The 14,169-nt window shown below is 48.8% G+C and overlaps 1 protein-coding gene across 5 annotated transcripts in view; it reads left to right on the top strand.

The window, feature by feature from the left end:
- The window catches only part of LOC144115647 (carnitine O-acetyltransferase-like), a 79,158-nt gene that overhangs the window by 53,323 nt on the left and 11,666 nt on the right, over positions 1-14,169 (top strand). For 2 of the 5 annotated variants that reach the window (XM_077650089.1, XM_077650088.1), the window contains exon 14: positions 516-647. The exons of the other annotated variants lie outside the window; for them this stretch is intronic. In XM_077650089.1, the coding sequence (XP_077506215.1) occupies positions 516-518 (3 nt within the window). In that variant the 3' untranslated portion in view covers positions 519-647. Of the gene's footprint in view, positions 1-515; positions 648-14,169 lie in introns of those variants that run through there. 5 annotated transcript variants of the gene reach the window in all.

The following is a 14,169-nucleotide window of genomic DNA, read 5'->3' as shown; positions in this document are numbered from 1 at the left end:
TTATAAGTGACTTGGTGCTGGGTGTTAGTTATTTTACTGATACTAATGGGTCCACTTCAGACAAACTTTAGTCGGATGGGTCAGCCAGTGTTGTAATGTTTCTTTCTGATTTCTTATGCCCTCTGCGTATTTCTGTCCTTGCGCCGTCCGGTTAAGGTCCACACTTGGTGCAACTAGCTAGTTTCCCCAGCAACAATTAAGCAGCCGATGTTGCAAGAGCAACCAGCGCACTCCCAACGCATCCTTGGTGTCCAGTAATTGAAAAAAAGCAATGGCCAAAACTTGGACTGCAGAAAGTAGTTCTAAATTTAGGCAAAGCATGGTATGTGTGTGAGAGAAGCAGGACAAGTATTTTACACCTATGCTGCGCCGATTCACTGCATGTGACCTCAAATACCACAACTACAGAACAACAGTGCACACACATTCTTTCACCTTGTTGCTTGCACACTGTGTCCCCATCCCTGAAGTCTGCTCTCGCCCACACTTGCTTCTATCGAGGTTGCAAATTGCAGTGACCCCACCGTTGAGCCAAATCTGCCAAGCTGCGCCAAACCAGATAAGCTGCGCCATCCTGATAAAAGTCACGAAATTGCTCCAGACTTGCTGCTTTCGAATTGGACGGCACTGTGCGCCAGCTATCCAGGCAAATATAACCTTTGATGTCGCCGCCGTTTCAAAAGGTTAGGGTCCTTTTAAACCCACTTATAATGAACATGACTGTCACATGGCATTCTTAACTATGTCCAGAAGTTTGCGGTAAATGGTCAAAAACTAACCTCGCAATGCGGACTTCCATGGAGAACATTTTATGCCATATGCTTGTGTGAGCAGTCTTAGGACCGGTGTAGGGTTCGGCGCGCTGTCGCATCTTTTTGTACATGTGTTGCGAATATTCCGCGAGAGGGCAGTGACCTAGGCTGCGCGTCCAATTTTGTTTTATTTTGTTTTGCTTTGGTGCACGCCGTTAGAAGGGGACTCATGCCTTTTTGGTTAGTCTCCCCATTCGTCCTTGCGGTTTTCTTGCCGCTCCAGACGGCGGGGCTATCTGCCGGCCTCGATTTTGGACCCCTGTCCCCTTGGCAAAGGATTGCGAGACCACCTAGGGAGGAACTCGGGGGTAAGGGAAAATGCTGACATCAGTTCTGAGCTTTCCTATTCGTCAGAACTGATGAGCCGCAGTTAGCAGTTTATTTTTACGTGTGGAAATGGGCGCGGGCATCTTCGGGGTGTACCCGCGAAGGGAGCCGCGCTTGTGTGCTTTTTGGCTCTAGCTACTCCTAGCTGGGAGGCGCTCGGTCTGGCCAAGTGCGGAGGGAGTGACCGTTGAGAGCTGGTGCAAGGCGCGCCAGTTTGACTGTTGGGACGCGGTGTCCCTCGGTCAGTGCAGGCGGTCGGCTAGGCCGGCCGCGGATAGTTGTGGCCGTATACTGACTTGTGTTTGTACCCATCTGTAAATAGCCTGTATAAAAGTTCGTTTCTCACTAAATTGCTTCGCCTGCAAGTCATATCATCGAGAAGCCTTCAAGCGGTGCATCCAGTTTCTGGAAATCACCGGACCAACACCACCGGCAAACCTTTTACTGGTGCAGTCGACAGTACTGGTGCCCTGCAGCGGCCCCGAGGAACGGACGAAGACATCCACTGAGAGAACGACGAAGTTCGGCATCCAAGGCGAGATGCCGAAAGGACGACAGGCTACGGGGGTACGAAGGTGCGAACCGCATCGGGCGTGAAACGCCGAAGACAAGGCCTTCAACAGACACTGAGTGGTATCCCTGAGCAACGGCGGCAGTTGGAAGATTCAAGCGGACACGGCCTTCAGCGGACAGAAAACGGCATCCCCGAGTAAAGGGAGCAGCTAGCGGCTTCAGTCGGCACCTGGTCCGAGGTCGCCGCCATTCCTGCCCGTAAAGAAGACCCTGAGCGCAGCTCCGAGTGAGTTCCCTGGTCCCTTCGTTTTCTTAGCGGTCACTGTTTGGCTAAGGCTTGCGTAGTTGATGATAACCCGATTTGGTCATCTTAACCCCGACAAGGCATCTGCGATGGACAGCGGTAGTGAGTGTGGTGACAGGGGGGACGGTGGAGACAAAGGCAGCAACGAGGCGTCGGGGTCACGGCATGGCCAAAACATTGAGAAAGAGTTGGAATTGTATGAAAAAAAGATAAGAGCCTTAGAGCTCCAGATGCAAATCATGCGTGCTCGAAGCCAGAATGCGGTGCCTTCCGAGGACGAGCGGTTGAGACAGTACGCTAAGCTACTCGCCAGCGCGTTCCCCAAATTGCCGCCAGACGGTGAAGTACCCATCTGGTTTGAGTCAGTGGAATGCTCGCTCGTGGCTTACAACGTGCCGAAAGAACATTGGGCGCAGCTTGTGTTCCCGGTGCTGGCTGGGCGGGTAACCTACTTATTTACATGGTTCACCGCAGAGCAGCACAGGGACTATGACAAGTTGAAGGCGGTGGTCCTAGACGAGTTGAAACTTTCAGCCGCAGAGTATCAAAGACGGTTTTCTGGGGCCACTAAGCGCCACGAAGAAACCTGGAAGGCTTTTGTCACACGCGTCCAGAGTTAAATTTTTATTTAAAGTCACGATGCGTGTCGTCTTTTGACGGATTATTGAAGCTACTGGTTGCCGACCAGCTCAAGGCGGGGCTCTCAGAAGAAGCACATAAATACGTCAAGCTGCGCGAGGGTGAGAAATGGCTGAATGCGGATGAGACAGCTGCACTGCTACAGACATACGAGGAAGCCGCCGGGAAGGGAAGTGCTCAGAGGAAAGCCGACAGCTTTAAAGGTTTTGACACGCCCCCAAAACCGAGAACTGAAGCCCCACCTACGCAGAAGCATGGAGCAGAGCGAGGAGACAGAATAGCCGCAGTCAGGCCAAGAGGAGAAAAGAAAAAAATATCACGGTCGTGTGGCTGTTTCTGATGCGGAAGCTGGAGACATGTCGCGAACTGCCCATTTGATCGTGAGAACCCAGCTGACAGGCGAGAGAATCCACCGCGCGATAGGCTAACGGCACGCGTGTCCACCTATGCCTTGCAATCCACGCGTCCAGTGCTCAGGGACATTAAAATCTGCTGTAGGGAAGCGGTTATTGGCGCTATTGTGGACACTGGTGCAGATATCACCGTGGTGTGCGAGAGCCTTGTACCTGAGGAGTTCGTATCCCCACAGGGGACGGTCGATCTCGTCTCCGCTTTCGGAGAGAAGGTAGAGGCAAAACTGGCAGTAGTTCTGTTGGCGCTGTGTCGTGGCACTCCCCTGATCGAAAATGTGGACGATGCGACACCGGTGTTGTGTGCGCTCACTGACAAGCTCACACAAGCCGACTGTCTAATTTCCGCAGACTCATGGGAACAGCTGCACGACTCGGGCAAAACGGACAGTGAGGGTCTCGTGCAGGCGGGGGGAACTCTGTCGCCGCCGGCTGAAGACAGACCAGATAGATCAGGGCCAGACATGGGCACCGAGCCCGTCCTGGCGTTCGCAGATGAAACCCTGCCCCAGCAGACAGTTGACAGTAATGAGGTCGAGCCATCAGAGGCGGGCGGCACAGCTGAGCTTATTGGGGCACAGAAGTTTCGCGTGGAGCAGCATGAGAATGAGACTGCGTCAGGCCTGGCAGAACGCCAAGCAAGGAAAGGCGGGCATGTCTATCGTAGACGGAGTTTTGTATCATAAAGACCAGGTGCTAGGCCAAGGGGTACAGCAGTTAGTACTGCCAAGATTACGGTGCGAGGCCGCACTCAGCCTAGCACACGAGTCCTATTGGGGGGACACCTGGGCTTTTGCAAGACTAAAGCTCGCCTAAAGTACAGTTTCTACTGGCCGGGCATGGAGTCGGATAGTCGCAAACACTGTGACAGCTGCCATAGCTGTCAAGTGCATTCAGACCACCTGCGAACCGATAGGGTACCGATAACGCCTCTCACTCGCCTGAAGTTTCCCTTTCAGAAAGTGAACATGGATATCATAGGTCCGATTGAGCTGTCGTCTGGCCGAGGACATCGGTACGCGCTTTGCATAATAGATCTGTGCACGCATTGGCCAGAAGTAGTCTGCCTAAGGTCTTTGTCCACCAGGGCAACCTGAGATGCGCTGCTTTTGGTGTTTAGCCGGACTGGGGTTCCCGAGGTGGTGTGCTCAGACTGCGGCACCAATTTCACAGCCGCACTTACGAAGGAGTTCCTCGAAAGACTCGGCTGTACCCCACGCTTTTCCGCTCCCAATCATTCGGAGAGCAGTGGGGCGGTGGAGAGGTGGAACAGAGTCTTTAAGACCATGCTTCCACACGTAATCGAAAAGGAACCGAAAAACTGGGACAAGTTCATTCCCTTTCTTCCTTTCTTCTTTGGGCCTATCGGGAGGTGCCACACGACACCACTGGCGTGTCACCCTTCCGAATGCTTTACGGCCGAGGCCCAGTAGGACCACTCGGTATCCTGAAGCAAAGCTGGGCAGGAGACATTGAGGTACCCGGGGAGCTAGCGAGTGCTCCCGCTGAGTATTTGAAAAATCTGAAAGCACAGCTCGAGATCGCGGCCGACGTTGCGGAGCTAACGACTAGAAAACAGCAAGAGGCGTACTCGTCGCACTACAACAAGCACACAATGGTAAAAACCTTTCGCGAAGGTGAGGCGGTCCTCGTCTTTGATGACAAGAGGCCAGGGAAAATGTACCCGAAGTGGCTAGGGCCGGCGGTGGTGACAAAAAGGTACCGCGAGCACTCGTACTATGTGCAGATGAGTGACGGTCGCCGCATGCCAGTACATGCAAATAAGCTACGCCCTTACGTCGGGAAGGTAGGTTCAGTGAGCGTCATATTTGATGACGACTGCGATTTTGGAGAAATCGAATGTACCCCGTGTGCAAGCAACGTCCCGAAGGACCGGGTAATGCCTACGCCGGATAAAGCAAGCCACTTAGACAGGGATGCAGCGGAGCTGGTGCACGCCACGTTCGAGCAGCACCAGGCATTATTTGTGAACGAACCGTCGATCGTGCGCGTGGGCGAGCACAGCATAAAGCTCGCGGAAGGGGCAGCTCCAAGACGAGGCCACCCTTATAGGATCCCAGAGGCTTTAAAAGGTGAATTAACGAGGCAAATTGATGAGCTCTTTGCACAAGGCCTCATCTACCCCTGTAAAAGCCCTTTTGCACACCTGATCGTGTGCGTTCCCAAAAAAGGCGGGTCGGTACGTCTTTGCATAGACTACCGAGCGCTGAACGCGGTGACCGAGACGGACGCATTTCGTATGGTTTGCCCCCAGGAGCTGATCATGCGAGTTGGAGTTGCGAGGTTCATAACACTTCTGGACCTCAGGCACGGCTATTGGCAGGTGCCGCTCGCTCAGGATTCTCAGCTTCCGACAGCGTTCATCTCGCACCTAGGTCAATTTGCCTGGCGGGTGATGCCTTTTGGTCTTAAGAACGCAGCGGCAACCTTCCAAAGGAACATGAACCAGTTGCTAGCCGGGCAGGAAGAATACGCTTGTGCCTATCTAGACGATATCGCCGTATTCAGCCAATCTCTAGAAGCGCATATCCATCATTTAAAGCGGGTGTTTTGCACTTTGGAGGAGGTGGGCCTGCACGCTAGCTGGGAGAAGTGCCAGGTAGCGATGCCTTCAATCCGCTACCTGGGGCACGTTGCCGGCTCAGGCTGGCATGGCCCAGCCAAAGAGAAAATTGAGGCCATCGAAGGAATTCAAGCCCCCAAGACAAAGAAAGAATTGAGGAGCACCCTTGGGCTGTGCGGCTACTACCGTGGCTATGTTCCCAATTTTGCAGAAATCGCTCTGCCACTAACACGCCTGACAGGAAAAGGCGTGCTGAACAAAATACCATGGCCAGATGACGCGGACAAAGCCTTGGAAGCCCTGAAAAAAGCTCTAAGCGAGGCGGTTTCACTGACCCCTCCGGACCCGCGAAAGCCGTATCTGCTTTTTACAGACGCGTCGGCAGTAGCAGCTGGTGCCTGTTTAGCGCAGCTTTCTGACAACGGCACTGAGGCGCCAATAGCTTTCGCCAGTCACAAGTTCACACCATCACAGATGCGGTGGGCGGCAATCGAGAGGGAGGCATTCGGGGTAATCTGGGTATTGAAAAAGTTTGAGACGTGGGTGTTCGCCACCACCGTGACTGTCATCACTGACCACAATCCGCTCTCCTTTCTTGCGAGCAGTGTGCCTCAAAGTGCAAAGCTTACGCGCTGGGCTCTTGCGCTCCAACGCTACAATGTTACCATTGAACATTGCAGAGGAGCTGACCACGCTAACGCAGATGCCTTGTCTAGAATACCCAACGCTTGTTGGGATAGTGCACTGGCTGACGTCCCGCAGTGACAGCTTTGGATAGTGGACCAGGGAACTGTGTGCATGGACAACAAACTGTACTCGTTGTACTCAAGAAAGGCGCACGTCGATCGAACGAAAGTGGGGGATTTCTGTGCATGTTTTTTTTTTCTTTATTTTTTGGACCTTAGTAGCATGTATCTGTGTGTGACGAAGGGTCGCAGCATGCGGGCTCGCAGGCTCCGGTTGCTTGCTCGTGCAGAGGTACTCAACTGCCACTTGCCGAACCCTTTTTGTTGTTTGTTGCGTCTGCTTATCTCTGAATAGATTAGCCGACTCTTGGGGGGAAGGTGTAGGGTTCGGCGCGCTGTCGCATCTTTTTGTACATGTGTTGCGAATATTCCGCGAGAGGGCAGTGACCTAGGCTGCGCGTCTGGTTTTGTTTTATTTTGTTTTGCTTTGGTGCACGCCGTTAGAAGGGGACTCATGCCTTTTTGGTTAGTCTCCCCATTCGTCCTTGCGGTTTCCTTTGCCGCTCCGGACGGCTGGGCTATCTGCCGGCCTCGACCTTGGACCCCTGTCCCCTTGGCGAAGGATTGCGAGACCACCTAGGTAGGAACTCGGGGATAAGGGAAAACGCTGACATCAGTTCTGAGCTTTCCTATTCGTCAAAACTGATGAGCTGCAGTTAGCAGTTTATTTTTACGTGTGGAAAGGGGCGCGGGCATCTTCGGGGTGTACCCGCGAAGGGAGCCGCGCCCGTGTGCTTTTGTCTCTAGCTACTCCTAGCTGGCAGGCGCTCGGTCTGGCCGAGTGCGGAGGGAGTGACCGTTGAGAGCTGGTGCAAGGCGCGCCAGTTTGACCGTTAGGACGTGGTGTCCCTCGCCTCTGTGCAGGCGGTCGGCTAGGCCGGCCACAGATAGTTGTGACCGTATACTGACTTTTGTTTGTACCCATCTGTAAATAGCATGTATAAAAGTTCGTTTCTCACTAAATTGCTTCGCCTGCAAGTCATATCATTGAGAAGCCTTCAAGCGGTGCATCCAGTTTCTTGAAATCACCAGACCAACACCACCGGCAAACTTTTACTACCGGTGAAGTTTCGGCATGCATTTTCCGGCTGCTGTGCATTTTTCTTTTGCTTACAAAACATGAGCAGCACACGTGTCAAAATGGAGGCCGATCAATGTCCTCAGGCTTGCATGTCTTTAGAATGTACATTTCATCGGCGCGATTCCATCCTAGTTTGAGTCAAACAATCGAAGGTTGCAGTTGTGATGCAGGTATAATTTGGTGGCATTATTCACACGAGCAGGTATTTCCTTGTATATGACACACCAGATCTACTAGAATATTGTCCTTGCTGGCTATGTGTTCCTCTGTATGCCCCTGATGTACAGCAACACTAATACTGACAAGTGGCAGCTTGTGAAGAGAGCCCGCGCTGCCGGTACGTGCGTTACGCTGGCGACGTGCTTACAGCGTTGAATGCTGTGCAGTCAGATTTTTGTACCGAGTAAATGGCAGTTATTCTTGTAAAGTTCATTTGTGAGAATATAACTGGCGGCGCGGCTGATGGTAAAAAGGGCTACGAGGCGCAATCAGCCTGTCCACTTAAAGTCATGCAGTTGCTCAGGTTTATAGCTTGGGGGGGGCAGCTGCTTAGGTACCATAAGCTTCACCTAATACTCTAGAACCCTGCTATAGTAAACTCGGATTAAGCAAAGTGAAACTGCAGTCCCATTTCGCCTACCATAGACTTTTTTTTTTAAGTTGTAGTAAAGATTTAAAAAAAAAAACGGCTTTAGTAAAGCGCGTCTGGTCTTGGCCGTGTACCTCCCACAGAATGATGACAACACGATACACGCGAGGCTGACCTTCGGTGGCAAAGGCATACCAAAGACAACAAGTCTTGCAGAAGCCAACTTTTTAATGTCCTTGGGGTCGTGAGGCAAAGCGCACAGCACGCACAGGAAAAAAAAAGTAAAGCTGACTATGAACACAGAAAGAAAGGAAGAGGTGAGGATCACTGAGAAAGGAAATGCAGTGAAGAGTAGGGAAGGGAAGAAAAGGGCGAACGTTCACAGCACAATAGTGCGAAGCACAGGGAAGCGGCGGCAAGAAACAGCGGGGCAATGGCACTGAGTGAGCGCTACTACCGCGCCTCGACTGCGTCGCGTGCTAAACTATTGCCTCTTAAACAACACTGAGGCTGCGGGAAATGATGCCGTGTTCACGCAAAACTGGTTTCCACATGAAATCAAACTCGCGTTTTATATGTAGCCACATTGTATTTGTGCAAATGTGGTACTTCCTCAAGGTGTAAACAAAATAAATTATTGTCACATAAAGGGACAGCAGAGCAGGGTGGAAGGTATTTGAGAATGTTTCTTTTATAAACAAACACTGTGTTTAGTAAGTAGTGAATTAATTATCAGAGCATCCTCAGGGCCTGATATAGTAAAGATTTTAGCTGGTCCGAGTCAGTTTACTATAGAGGAGGTCTACTCTATATCAGACCAAAGCGGTTCGCGCCTAATGATCGTAGTTGATCATAGTGATCGCCTAATGATCAAAAGTGATTAAGGTGCCATAAAAAAAAACATGAAATTTTCTGAATATATTTTGGGAATTTGATATCTGGCACTTTCATGTAAACGCCGTTATTATGGTCGCCTAGTCAGGTTATCGATTTAGACAGGCTTTGCAGGTAGGGACAGTGGGTTAGCCTGTGCAGAATTGTGTTGACTTAAATTGTACACTTTGCATGATGACAGAGTTGTGCAAAAAGCATTTGGAGAAAGGAAGAAAACCAAGGATGTCGGTGTACTTTATTTCACATTGCTTAGGCCTTTAGGAAAGAGGGAGCCTCATTTCAGCCAGCATAAAGCTGCGCATCTTTCCCCAGGTTTTCTAGTTAGTGCTGGAACCTTCAAGGCCTCTGGCACTTCAAGGCCTCTGGGAGAAGGAGGAGTCCGTGCGGCGGGGCATGGCCGTGTCTTTTTGAGTGTATTCAAGGAAGATTTCTTCGGTCTCTTTCTTCGGCACAGATGCCGCAAACGGTTAGTTGTGGTCACAGCAGCCTTCCAGGAGCCAGTGCAGTAAATAGCGTGGAAGGGAGATGATACAAAAGACATGGAGAGACGCTGATGAGGACGACACACACTACAATAAATGCCACCACGTCAGCAGTGAAGAGTGTCCGATATGTGACAATGATTAGTGGTTAACCAGCAAAATGGTGCAAATAAGCTGTTGTTGAAAAATTATTGCTGGACGAACAGTGGGAGAAATTCTAAAATGTGTAATGCTTGCAATATATTTTAAATCCTGTTTTATAGTTATTTGATCAGCATCACATTAAAACACAGAAATCACATAATGCTAATTTAAAAGTTGAAATAATATTTGTGATGCAATGGTGTCAGCAGGGGGTGGCAGAAGGTTAGGTAAGCGGATGAGATTAAGAAGTTTGCAGGCAAAGGGTGGATGCATCTGGCAAAGGACAGGGTTAATTGGAGAGACATGGGAGATGCCTTTGCCCTGCATTGGGCGTAGTAAGGCTGACGATGATGATGATGATGATGGTGTGAGCGAGGACAAAAGTGAATTGGAATGGGAAGCACTGTTCTCTCGTTGAAGAAAACTGTGAAATTGTTGTTCGCAGAATTCCACAAAATGATGAATTAAGATATTTACTTAAAACCACTGCATTACATATCCAAATGAACTGATCATGACTTCGAAATTAATGCCAGACTAGGACGAACCTTTATGCTAATTAATGATTTATGGGGGTTTAATGTCCCAAAGCGAGTCAGGCTATGAGGACACTAGTGAACAGTTCCGGAAATTTTGACCACCTGGGGTTCTTTAACGTGCACTGACATAGCACAGCACACGGGCTTCTATAAGTTCGCCCACCAAATTCGACCACCATGATTGGTATCGAACCCGCGTTTTTCGGGTCAGCAGCCGACCGCCATAAGCACGGAGCCACTGCTGCGGCCCTTTATGCTAATTCATTCTCTGTGCGAATCATAACAGAGTGGTACCAAGTGTGCTGTAGCAATGATTTGTTCTTCTCAAAGCTGTCAAAACTCCTGCTAACGCACCCTGGGCAAAGCGGGGTATTTGCTGAGTAAAGAATAGAGAATTTGCTAAATTTTAATGTAAGCATGGCTATGAACTGGTGCCATATAGGGTGATCTTTATTCCAGTAAACTGCAATTGCCCTATTTTTTTTTTGATGTACCGCGAATAAGCTTAAGTCACATCAATGCGCTACCAACAGAGCGCCAAAGAAGGATCATTCTTCTTTCCGCGAGCAGCTAGTGCTGTTGTGCCCTACCAAGCGCACGCAGTCTCTGTTGTCGCGTCGTCCTTTTCGCCTTTCTCTTCAGTTCACATTGCACCATGGCACAACAGCAAAAAAACGTGACTTGGGAGAAAAGAACGCACGAAACGAAGTACAGAAGCAGATGCCGTGCATGTTTTCTCCGTGCTGTGAGCGATGCGACAGTAGTCCTCGTGCAGCCCTCTACGCTTTTCATCGCTCCAGTGACCACCTCGCCCCATTAGTCCGTGGCGCGGATGGCACACTTTCCAGTTCTAGAACACTATACCAAAACTGTGTGCCTTCGCACTCGTGACACGTTCGCTTCTGAGAGGGCTCCATCACAACATGAAAGATGTCGTGGGCCTTAGTCATTTTGAGCTGCTGTTCTTTGACGCTTCCGGCAGTGGGCACGCAATAAAGCATTGACAGAAATGTGAAGACTATTTGCTGTCACGCTGTGCTCACCCCAACAACAGACAACCGTTGTGCAGTCTTTAACCTTAAAAAATTTACCACGATGAAAGTGGTTCTTGTCAGTTTTGTCTTGATCATTCTATGATTTCAACTTGGGACAATTGGAACACTTTTTCTGGTTCCTTGAAGTTTGAATTGATGAGCTTTGTCTGTATATCCACTCCGGGTCTGTCCCGTGAGATTGGCACTTAACTCGGCTAGCCTCGCAGGGAGCTCGAAGTTTCTTCGACACAGGGCAATGCTGGGCTCGTGTGGATTTTTTCCTGCTTTCTGTCGAATACATGTTACTACGCCTATTGTTCTCACATTGTGTGCTGAATATTTTTGACACTATTGTTTGCTGCGAAGATTGCAGCCGTGCAGCATGTTCCTGCACGTGCCCTTCTGGCATCTTATTTTCATTGCAACCTAGCACCATGTCCGGGGACTTCCTGTCTATGTGACAAAGTGCCATAGCCACAATGCGCATTGTAACTGCCGTGTCGATCTTGCGAGTCCTGTGTTAGTTGTAAATGGGCACAGCTGCATGGTATTGCTGCGTTTGTACTCTGCCATTTGTTTCAGTTGTGCAACACGGTGGCCCTGGCGCTCTGCCAATTGTTTAAAAAATGGAGCTCTACACATTGTGCAGGGTTAGTCCAGGCTTTGTGTGCTCCATAGGCAGAAATGTCAACGATTCTTCAGCCAGCACTGGGGCTGATCAAAGCTGTCCTGGCTCACAAGGATAAGGAGATGACTGAATCTAATTAATTGATTTTGAGTGATTCTAGCATAAGTGTGCAAGAAAGCATGGCTGAACTGGCTAACATAGATGAAAAGCTTAGAGTTTTTGATGTGGAAGAGATATAATAAAGCTTTATAAGCTTTGTAAAGAAAAATGAGGAGCCACACATGAACACGTTTGATCTACTGTGCTCAAAAGTATGTGCAGTGTATTTATGGGGTGTTCAACTAAACATCGTATGACATATTTCGCAAAGGTGTCTCTTCAATTATATAGCGTAAAACTTAGAATTGAAGACCTCTCATGTGCGACTATGTGCCAATAATTACAATAATAATGGTGTAGCGCATCTTTACATTGCACTCAAACATATCTAGCGCTGTTTGCCAACCTAAAAGATCTGGAAACTAAAAGCTACATACTCCAAGTGCTTCTAAACCAATGTTATAATGCTCCAAAGTGCTTCATATTTGAAATTTTAGTTCTCCAGACTGCTTCTAAATCGACGTTCCTCTGCTCCAAATTGGAAATTTCAATGCTGCAAAAATTACCCCAAATTGCATTTTATTCGTAGCATCACTGAAAGTGTGTTGTGAACACATACGGGGGGTAGGGTTAAGAGTTCATGCCATGAATGCTATGCATTAAAAATGCTCAGCATAGCTTCGCAAGGAGCTGCTGACGATGAAAACAGACGTACTGATGCTAAGGAAAAATCAGTGACATGTGGCCGGTTTGCTGGCATCACATAAGGACCAAAGTATCATAAGAAACCTTAGGCAGCTTTTGTCTTTCTGTGGCGGTGTACTTATTTGCAAAGCAGCAGAACTAATCTGAAGATTTTAGAGTGAAACTTGTTGATTTAACTTGTGTGAAACTTGCACTTTTAGTTTTTAGTTGCTTTGGAGCTTAAGAAAGGTTGTCATCTTCCCTTCTTAAGGCTAGCTTATTTAAACAGCGATTTTGATGCTGCAAGCAGTTCTATTAAGCTAAACATATTTATGAGATTCCTTTCATATAGGTGTACTTGATGTATGTAAGGACTGTCAAAGCAAAGCTGTGTATGCAGGGTTTGACATCAGCGTGAATATATTACATGGCCAAGGAACATATGCATGGACATACAACTGATGTACATTAGTTCTTTTACACAATGTTAAAAAGCTTGTTGGCTGTTTACGAGTGTATAATGCAAATGTTTAAGTGTTAGTTTTGGTGTGAGAGGGACTACGCATTGTCGCTTCTATTCAACCTCACTAAATCGCTTGGGGGTCTGAAGGTCTGGCTTCCTGCATAGGATTTCTGTGCTGAGGGTGTTTTATACCATTCTGGCTTAAACTGCTACACTCCTGTCCAATGCCCAAGTGCTGACCGGCTTTCTAAGCATACTAGCGGCGCAGCTGGGTGCACAGCAGCATGCTGAGCAAATGAGCACAGAGCCTTGGTGCTCTCCAAAGTTCGCCGAGCGTGCCAAGGCGTGCACTACAGATGGTGCAAAACTGAGGAATTGGCTAAGAAAAATGAACGCTTTAAAAAAAAAATAAATTTTGGGTTCTTCTTAAAGTCTGCTCATTACACAAGTAAATATGACATTTGCAGTCAAGGATCTAAGGCTTAATTGTGGGTCTTAGAAATGCACCAATAGTGTTTCATGCACATTTTTTTTGTGACAGTGTGCCTGCAGGGATGAAGTATTTACAAATATAGGTACACACTGGACTCTCGAAGAAAGTTCAGTAACATCCGACGGTGCGGCTGTGCGTAATGCACACGCGTCAGACTCCTGCTGTGCATTTAATGCCAGTGTTTGCTGTGTCATTCTACAATATGGACCAGGAATAATGTGCATAGGTGCTGCAGCTATGTTCTTAAAAAAAAATCGAAAAAAGTAAGTGGGGCTGGACAGCATTCCTAATTGCGCTTATAGCGAGGTGTGCCAAACAGGCCTTCAAATTTGTGACCGACATGTTCAAGCTATCTGTGTCTACAAGTCGAATACTAGGTGACTGGTGTAATGCATGCACTGTATCTATTTATAAGAAAGTTGACCCAATATCCCTTCGTAATTTCAAGCCTGTTGCTGTTACCAGTACATCTTTCAAGCAGTGGCATGTTATTGCAAGCTAATGCTGAAATTTTTGCTGGAACATAATGTGCTGTCAATTCATCAACATGGTTTTCGACAATAACCCGCTGCGGTGGCTCAGTGGTTAGGGTGCTCGGCTACTGATCCAGAGTACCCGGGGGTTCGAACCCGACCACGGCGGCCGCGCTTCGATGGAGGCGAAATGCTAAGGTGCCCATGTGCTGTGCGATATCATCATCATCA

The sequence above is a fragment of the Amblyomma americanum genome, chromosome 1 (assembly GCF_052857255.1).
Source record: "Amblyomma americanum isolate KBUSLIRL-KWMA chromosome 1, ASM5285725v1, whole genome shotgun sequence".
NCBI classification, from domain to species: domain Eukaryota; kingdom Metazoa; phylum Arthropoda; class Arachnida; order Ixodida; family Ixodidae; genus Amblyomma; species Amblyomma americanum.
Note: the sequence above shows the minus strand (reverse complement) of the source record. Positions and strands in the feature narration are given on the sequence as shown.